At 61.6% G+C, this 9,057-nt stretch overlaps 1 protein-coding gene across 1 annotated transcript in view; it reads right to left on the minus strand.

Annotated features, from left to right (window-relative positions):
• The window catches only part of Myom3 (myomesin 3), a 41,182-nt gene extending 37,552 nt beyond the window's left edge, over positions 1-3,630 (minus strand). Inside the window, exons 1-4 of the mRNA XM_040288110.2 lie at positions 3,457-3,630; positions 3,146-3,226; positions 2,286-2,445; positions 1,547-1,704 (exon numbers count right to left, since the gene is read on the minus strand). Coding sequence (XP_040144044.2) covers positions 1,547-1,704; positions 2,286-2,445; positions 3,146-3,226; positions 3,457-3,617 — 560 coding nt within the window. The 5' untranslated portion in view covers positions 3,618-3,630. The remainder of the gene's footprint in view (positions 1-1,546; positions 1,705-2,285; positions 2,446-3,145; positions 3,227-3,456) is intronic.
• Positions 3,631-9,057: the final 5,427 nt, after the last annotated feature.

Below are 9,057 nucleotides of genomic sequence, written 5' to 3' on the forward strand. Positions count from 1 at the left end.
CCTCGGAAGAAACATCCGGCTCTCTGTTGTGGCCACCTTGTTGGCAGGAGTGGAAACCATTTCCCACCGGAGGCTTCCGCACAATGCCCAGACGGGGGCCTCGGGTCTTGGCTGCGGGGCCGACAGCTGGGGCTCTGACCTCTGCTCAGCCCACGCTGTGTTGGAAGCTGTCCTACTACGTGTACACACGCAGGGACTTCCTGGCCCTGTGGAACCCAGCTCCCGGCCCAGCGCCCAGCGAGCTTCTCTGGATAAGAGCTGGTTGGCAGTGGGGAGCCCCGAGGCCGACTCCCTCCAGACGCCTCTCTTGGTTGCTCCTGGCCTAAGTGCGTGCTCTTCCTGAGCATTCTGTGCACTTTAAGAGAAATGACAGCGTAATGACTACTGTCGGGGCTCTCTAGGCCAGTGGGAGGAGTTTCAGCTTGGAGGCAGGAGCCCTGAGTTTGAATCCTGGCTCACGCTGGCTGTGTGACCTTAGGCAAGTCACCTCACCTCTCTGGGCCTTGATAGCCTTCCCTGAGAAAGGGGCAACAGTCTCCCTCACTGAGTAGCTCTGAGGCTCAAATGAGGGAAAAGCGCCGGGTCAATGTCAAGTGAGTGCAAGTACAGAATGCTGCTTTTGTCTCGTGCGCCTGGTTGTCTGTGTGCTTGTCTTCTCACTCCTGTTAGACCACAGTCTGTTCACCCCCGAGATCGGGCTCCTATGCCAAGGAGGAGCCGACCTGCCGCGGCAGCCCTTTCTGCCCCTCACCTCCTCTGTGATCTGGAGTGTGACCCCCGTTCTCTCTGGGCTGAGCGGTCCCTGAGGGTGACACTCTGGGTCTTTCCTGTGCCCAGTGCCCGAGTCGGGGCCTGAGATGGTGACACTCTTAGTACAAATTTGTCAAACCCCTTCCTCGCTCCCAGGTGCCTGGCAAAGGGCCTCAGGCGCAGGGGAACTGGGTCCACGGTGGCTCCACCGTGGGGTGACACGTCTCCCTCCAGGGCCTGCCGTGCCCTGCCCACTTCACCACAGCTGGGCCTAGCTCCGGGGTTTTGCTATGGCCACGCTCCCACCGACGGCGCCCCCCGCTTCCCCGGCCCTCTCTAAGATCTGAGGTCCTCTGTGTTGTTGAGAATGTCTGCTGCAGGCAAGCGGAACGGCCCTCAGCCCATTCTACAGCTCGGACAGCGAGGCTGGACCAGAAAGGTCAAGACACATGCCTGAGATCAACTCAGCAGAGAGAGAAGGCCGCGCCTGAGCGTGGGCTCCTGCCCAGGCCTGAGTCCCTCCCCGCCGCCTCTCCCACTCCCCCGGCCACCGTCCTGCCTCCTGCCATCATCCCCCACCCTGAGACCCGGAGCTCGGAGCAGCTGCCTCCCAGCGCCATGGGCATCGTGCTTTTACCAGGCTGGCCCTCGTGGCCTGTCTTCCTGCCCCGCTGGAGGGAGGCTAAGAATAGCCCAGGTCTGCGGCTCCCCAGCTGTTGCAACTGGGGGTGGCAGAGCTCAGGGTCTGTGGTGTGGGGCTTTGGGGGAGCCCCTGGGGAGGCGTTGGGCCGCTTACCAGGTGACCTGGGGTGGCGGCGAGGCCTGGACGGTGCAGGTCAGCAGCACCGTGGTGTGCTCCCAGACGGCGTGGGAGCGGAGCGGGATCCAGAACCAGGGTCCCCGGCCGGCGCACAGCTCCCTCAGCTCCTTGGCCTCCCGCACCTTCTCCTCTGTCTGGAGGGGGGCGGACGTGCGTGACTCCTGGTGACCTCGTCCCCCCACCTTTGCCGTTACCCCCTTCCCTGCTGCCCAGACTCTGGAGTCAGACCCTGGGGGCGGGGCCCTCCAGTCAAGGGGCAGTGCTGCCCAGTGGGCAGGGAGCGGGCTCGGGAACCAGCCTGGGTCGGGGCCTGACTCTGTGGACCATGGGCAGGGCCTCAGTTTCCTTACCTGAGGGTGATGGTCCCATTTGCTCCACCCCACGGGGATTTAGCCCTGAAGATGTGACATACGTGGGAAGGCCCTGGGAGGTGTGCCCTGGGAGGGGCCGGGAGGGGCTTCAGGTGCCTGGTGTGTCAGGGAGGCGTTCCCTGGGGCTCTCTGGGTTCCACAGCTGGGAAGGTGACTCACTGTCCCCACCTCAGCCCTGGGAAACCTTAGAACCCCATCTGTGCTTCAGTTGAGAAACTGAGGCTCAGGAACAGCAAGCCACTTGCCCCAGGTCGCACAGCGAGAGGGTGGAGGCACCAGGGCTCCAGCCCAGGGCCCCTCTTCCCGGTCACAGGGGCCTCGGGGCTCCCAGCCCACACCCTCACCCGCAGCCTCAGCGCCTTCCAGTCGCGTCTCTGGCGCAGCAGCCGCTGGGCCCGCAGGAAGGCCAGCTCTGTGCGCTCCCAGTCGTTGCCGAAGCCCACCCGCTTCTGCCCGCGCTCCTCCAGCTCCACGGCTGAGGTCTGGCGCCTCAGCTGGGCTTCCCTGCAGTGAGAAGGCCGGCAGGGCTCAGCGAGGCCTGCAGGGCCCCGGATGTCCTGGCTAGTTGTGTCCCCAAGGCGGGCAATGCCAGTGGCACCTCACGCTTCTTGAGGAAAAGCACCTCTTTGCTTCTGGCCCTGCCTCCAAACGCCCTGGGAGGGCCCTGCTTGCAGCTGGTGCTCAATAAAAGCTTGGCTATGTTAGGGCCTGCGAGGCGCCTGCGCAGACCTGTCGGCCTGTGTTCTCCACGGCGGGGGGGACAGGCATTGGTGGCCCCACTTCACAGGACCTTAGGTTAGCGATTTGCTTCAGGTCAGCAAGATGGTGGCCGGTAAGATGGTGGCCGACACCTCCCAGCCTAGGCCCCTGCCCAAAGCCACATGCTGTCTGTGACGTGCCACTCTCAGAGACGGTCCCCACCGGTGGACTACCTGTGTGTGACCTGCGGCTGTTCCTGGCTCCTTCTCCTCCTCTCTCAGCCCCTCCCTCACTGTCGGGGATGGGGCGGCCCCTCCCGCGGTGGGGGCCCTTCTACAGGGCGGTGGCTTTGGGGCGAGAGGGCTCTGGGCGGAGGCTCCTGTCCAGCCCTTTTCTTGGTGTGGAACTTTGGGCGGGTTCCGTAAGCTCCGTGAGGGAGCCCTGCAGGGAGGCAGGGGACTGGACAGGATGGCCCCTCCTTGGCCAGGGAGGTCGTGCGACTTACCAGGACACCTCTGAGGAGGCCGTCAGGGCCAGGGCGGCGGCCAGGGCGTAGTCGGCAGCGCTGAACTGATGCTCTTCCTCACTGCGCCAGGAGAGGGGCCCTGTGACTCCCGGGACCAGGGCTGTACCCCAGGGCACCAGCCGGCAGGCCAAGGCCCCTCCGCAGACAGGGACCTCTGGGGGCCGGCCTGGGCCCCCCTCTTCAGGATGGGATCTCGGGAAGGACGGCTGTGCCTCCCCATCCGACTGCGGCCCCTGAGGGCTGGCCACGCCGCCCGCCTCTGCCTGGGGACCCGGGAGGTGGCTGCCCACCTGCTGCGGAAGGTCCTCCTGCTCACGGAGGAGCCCATGTGCAGGCTGTGCTGTCGCTCCTCCCTGTGCTCCTCCTCCTGCCGGTGTTCCAGCCTGTGCACCTGCACGGCCTGGGGGGGCTGGGCACCCCCCGCGCTCTCGGGGCTGTGGGGCAGAGTCATGGCTGCGAGGGCGACGACCTGCCGAGGCCGAGGTGCACGGTCATTCCACCAGGCATCTGCCCGCATCTCTGCCAGGGCAAGGGGCCGGGGGCTCTCTCTCTCTCGGGGTGACAGGGGACCCGAGGCTTGTGAGGGAGAGGGACCTGTGCAAGGCCACCTGGAACACAGAACCGGCAGGTGCCCGCTGTCCTGCCCTTGCCCACGGCTTCCTCCCCTGGACAGCTCTTCTCCTCCTCCTGGTCTCTGGTCCAAGCTGAGATGCTGGCCACACAGCGGTTTGTTGCAGGACTCTAGGGCCAGCCTGCAGGCCTGACCCTCTGATCCTCACCCCTTACTCCAGTTCACCAGCGTGTGGCCTTGGACCCTGTGACTTGGTTTCCTCATCTGTAAAATGGGTCTACCACGCCTCACGTGGCCGCCAAGGTCAGGGGAGGCCTGGTGCTTAGCCATGACCACGGGTCACCTGGTGGCCTCCCTGGAGCACTCCCACACCCTCTGCAGGTGGGGATTCTGGGGGGCAGGCCTCCCCTGGGAGGGCCCTGCCTGGACTTGGGGAAGGGAGTGGTCGAGGAGAGACTGCTCCTCAGCCTTCCTCAGCCTTCCTCCTGCGCTGGCCCCACCCCTCCAGAGAGGCCCCTGGAGGTGACCATGTGTGGAGACCATCCTGTGACCTGCGTGTGAACAAAGCACCGGGGGACCCTTTCTCTGGGTCCATGACAGGGAACATGAGTCCAGTGAAAGGGGCCCGCGGGGTGTCGGGGGCTCAGGCTGCTGAGGGTCGGCCTCCGTGGGTCCGAGCGCCCTCCAGTTCCTAAATGTGGGTTCCCTCTGCGGGTCTACAGCCGTGGCCCTCGGGGCTGGAGGGTGGCAGAGTCAGCCACCACCAAGACCTGTCCCTGAAGTTCCCTGGGCTCCTGCCCAGGCGCTCAGCGGGACACAGCTCACGGTTACCCCTTGGGCTTCGTGTCTGGCTCCTCCCAAGGGAAGAGGATCTCTCTGCACCCGAGAAGCTGCCAGCCCTGCCCGTCCACCTCTCTTCCTCCCAACCCGGGAGGAGGCTGCTGGAAACCTCCGTGCGTGGAGCTGGACGCCCGTGGTTCTCCTGGGACACTGTGGCCCTGGCGCCAGCCGCCAGGGGTTAACCTTCCCTGGCCTCCGCCCTGGCCGCCTTCCCCGGATGCTCTGTTCTGATTAGCACCGTGGAGGGGCCGGGCCTGGCGCTCGGCCCTGACCTCCGGGGCCTCCAGCAACCAGACCCCCGCTTTAGCAGATGAGGCATGGATGCTTTTTAAAGCTCTGACTGATGCGTGGGATTAAGCGGCACAAGTGGGTGGCCTCTGCTGCCCTCTTCCCACAGGGCCAGAGGGCCCTCTTCCCAGAATACAGTGTGGCCCCGTGGGGCAGGGTCCTGGCAGATGCCCCCGGAGACCCCTCCCCTCCCTCAAGAGGGAGAGTGAGATGTGGCTGGTGTCCCCCACCCCAGAGCTGAACGCAGAGGAGCGGCCCAGGGTGGGCAGAGGCGGACACATCCTGCCCTGTGGGACTGTTGGCTGGGCGTGCGGTGGCCATCGGCTTCCCGGAGGCTGGAATGGCCTGGCTCTGATGAGCTGCGGCCACTCCTTGCCCAGCTGGCCCCAGCTTCCAGCCAGTCAGCCCAGGCCCTGGCTGCAGTGCCCCCGGCTCTGAGACCCCCACCCTGGGGCCCAGGGCTCCCCTCTTTCTCTGCCTATGGGCTCAGCCAAGAGGGCGCAGCCAGCCAGCCCGCAACCGGGCGCGGCAGACTCCAGTCCCCTGAGCATCCCCAAAGGGTCTTTATGTGGAGCCTTCACATCGCAGAGGACTCAGCTCAGAGGACCCCGGCCACAGGAAGGTCCCTGGGATCCCCTCTTCCCCCTGTTCACTTGGGGTGCTGCCTGAGCTCGGATCTCCCCCCCCACACACACACCCCACCCCCCGGTGGAAAGCTGAGGGTCTCACTTTCCGGAGCTGTCGTCCCTCCTTACCCCTGATCCTGGAAAGGGACTCACAGAAGCAGCTGCGTCCACTTAGGAGCCTCTGGGGAGAAAATTCGAGAGGGTGAGAGGGTTTTTGGTCTCTTCTTCCCCTCGGCTCAGCAAGGACTGGGAGAAGAATGTGACCTGGAGCCTGCCTGATCTTAAATATAGCAGGGCCGGGTGACAATGGGTGGGAGCTGGGGGGAGGGGGAGGGCGGTCCTGTCCCTCGTGCCCGGGTGCCCTGCGGGACAGCAGCAACAGGTGGAGCCGCCCCTCCCGGGCTGCCTGGCTCTACCCCTGTTCCAGTGGGAAGAGCCAAGGCTCCAGCCTGTCATGTGGAAGTGGCTGGGGCTGGTTTTCCCGGCTGTGGGATTTCTGATCTGAACTCAACTTCTGGCGGGCTGGGCGCCCTGGGGACTGTGCTCAGCTTCTCTGATCTGATCGGATCCCCCTTCTAAAAATGAGCCGGTGCTGCCAGGCACCCAGGCTGCCAAGACGGTAGAGGGAAGGAGGGAAGGCGACCTAAACAGGCATCTGCGGTGCTCAGGGGTCATCCTGGCAATGGCGAGGTCCTTGGCCTCTCCACCCTCCACCACCCCCACCACCCCTGGCACAGCCCCCGCCCGCCCACTGTCATGGTCACGTGTGTGTGTGGGGGGGTAGCTGGAGAGGAGTTGGGAGCCGGGGCCTGTCCAGAGGGTGAGTGGGTCAGGAAGGCCACACCAGCTCCAGTCCAGAGAACACAGCTGCCTCCACTGGCCTCCTCCTGGGGCCTCCACCTATACTGTGGCCACCTGTCCTCTTCTAGAGCCCGGGGCCACTCCCTGGAGAGAGGAGCAAGTACCATGGAGCTCTTCGGCCCAAGTCTTGGCCTCCCTCTTCCCAGGGTGAAAAGCCCTTCCTAAACTCCCTGCTTCTGTCCCTCCCTCTGGCCACCGTGGGAACACCCGGTGTGTCCCAGCCAGGATGGCTTCCGAAGGCTCACACCCGCTCTGAGGGCCGAGTGGGAACCTGCACAGCTGAGGCTGCTCCGTCCTGCAGGACAGGGCCATCAGCACCGGTCCTCAGCCCCCTCCCCTCCCAGGCGTCCTGCTGGGACCCACCAGGGTAGACACCAGCGTCAGGGGCACCCCACGTCTGGCTGTGCTCCCAATCTGTCCCCATCTTCCTTGCTAGATGACCCTGGGCAGTCACATAGCCATCCTGGTTGATGATCTGCACAGGGGGGACAATGAAGCCCGACTTACCGTCTGACTGAACTCGGAGCCTCCATTACACGTGTCCAGCAGATGTCTGCCCAACATGGGGGGCTCCTCAGTACCCCTTGGCTGACCACACATGGGTGATGCACCTACTTGTCACTGGGACCTCTGTAAATACGGCCAACCCTCGGTCATGTAGCTGAGACAAGATGACTTGGAGTTGCACAAACTTTGGTTTGAATCCCAACCTTAAGCCTCTATCCACTAATCAGGAGGGGGCCTTGGCCTTCTGGGCCTCAGTTCCTTTATCTGCAAGTTGGGATAACTTCCAAGATGGTGGGGATCTTGCCTGCTTGTCCTCTTTACTTTATCTCCAGCCCCAATAATAGTGCCTGGTGTTCAACTGGGCCTTTGATTTGGGTTTCTTTAAAAATAAATGAATGGGGGTGTTGCTCAGTGGTAGAGCACTTGCCTCGCCTGTGTAAGGCCCCGAGATCAATCCCCAGCACAGCAACAAAATTAAAAATAAGTAGAAATGAACAATGAACAAATACTGTCTTAACTCCATTCAGGTTGCTATAACAAAATGCCTTAGCATGGGTCGTTTGTAAATTACATAAGTGTGTTTCTCACGGTTCTGGGGCCTGGGAAGGCCAAGATCAAGGTGCCAGCCGACTTGGCGTCTGGAGAAGGCTGGCTCTGCTTCATAGCTGGTGCCCCTTCTGTGTCCTCACGGGACCGAAGAAGCAGAAGAAGCTAGTGTGTTCCCTGAACCTCTTTTATGGGGGCAATCAACCTGCTGTTAAGGAAGCAGCCCCCATGAGCCAATCACCTCCCAAAGGCCTGCCTCTTAATGTTACTGTATTTGGGGATTAGGTTTCCACATATGAATTTGGGGGGAACCAACACTCAGACCAGAGCTACCTATCTTACAAAATGGTTGTGAGACTTAAATGCAGTAAAAAAAAAAAAAAAAAATGTGTAAGGTTACTGGCATCGTGCCTGGCTTATATTTCCTTTTTCCCCTACCCTCCCTCCCTCCCTTCTTTCCTTTCTTCCTTCCCTCCCTCCTTCCTTCCTTCCTTTCCCTGAACTTAAGACCCAACCTACAGTCACTCAAATGCTGCTTCACCGACCCACGACTCAGCCTCCAAGATTTTTCCAGAGAGCAACCAAACTGTCTTTGGCTGATGGCGCCACCTGGTGCCATCATGGAGAACTGCCTGGCCGAGGCTTCCCACTCCATCCCGCCCATGGAGACAGAGAGCACATCCCTGTGGCTCTCACTCTCCAGTTGATTCCAGTTAGGGTTCTCCTCCTTTCTACAGTTCAGAGCTGGCCTTCCTCGGGCCTCTCCTGTCATACCAGGGGAAGGGAAAGTGGGTTCAGACAGCCAAGGGGCCGAGCAGAGGGCTGAGGTCTCAGAGCCGTGGCCCCCGGCATCAGGGTGAGCAGGTAGGCAGGGGCTGTCTCTCTTCCCTGGCCCTGCCTGCCTCACTTTCTGTTCCTGTCCCACTATCTGGAGTGTAGAGCGGGGATAGCAACAGGGGACAAGCCTCAGTGTGACATCAGGTCATAGGCTGCTTGTCCTGGCTGGCACTCGGATGTGGGAGGGACACAGAGCCCTGGAGGAGTTCATCGCTGTTCTCTGGTGGAAACTCAGGCAGCCTCTGTGCGTTCCTGGAGCTGGGGCTTGTGGGGGGCGGGGTTTGTAGGCATCCCAGCCTCACAGCTCCCCACCCCATCCCAGGAGGTGACGGCTGTCTCTAGGGATGTGAATGGGGGCAGTTGATAGAGGTGCTGTTGGTGTGAGCGTACAGATCCCTCTGTATTCTGACTTTTTGCCTGTCTGGAAGAGTTCGTTGAGAATCTAGATTCCCCAGGAGCAGGGCTGGGCTGGGGTTGGGGCCTGCAGTTTTAGTAGCTCCCCAGGGGATTTTCATGATGAAGTACGTTTGGGAAACTGGCAGGGGCCAATCACCTCTCTGAGCCGCATTTTCCTCCTTGGCAAAACATCACCGATACCATGGAAGGGAGGTTGGCAGGAGGATGTGATCAAGATTGCAAACTGCTAGGTGACGGGGTTACAGTGATTTCCCCTTATCTGTGGTTTGACTTTCTGTGGTTTCTGTAACCTCTAGTCAATTGTGGTCCAAAAATCTTCAATGGAAAATTCCATAAATAGACAATTCACAAGTTTTTTTTTTTTTTTAAATTTAAATTTTACTTTATTTTTTTTTGAG

Source organism: Ictidomys tridecemlineatus, chromosome 11, assembly GCF_052094955.1.
Source record: "Ictidomys tridecemlineatus isolate mIctTri1 chromosome 11, mIctTri1.hap1, whole genome shotgun sequence".
Lineage (NCBI taxonomy): Eukaryota > Metazoa > Chordata > Mammalia > Rodentia > Sciuridae > Ictidomys > Ictidomys tridecemlineatus.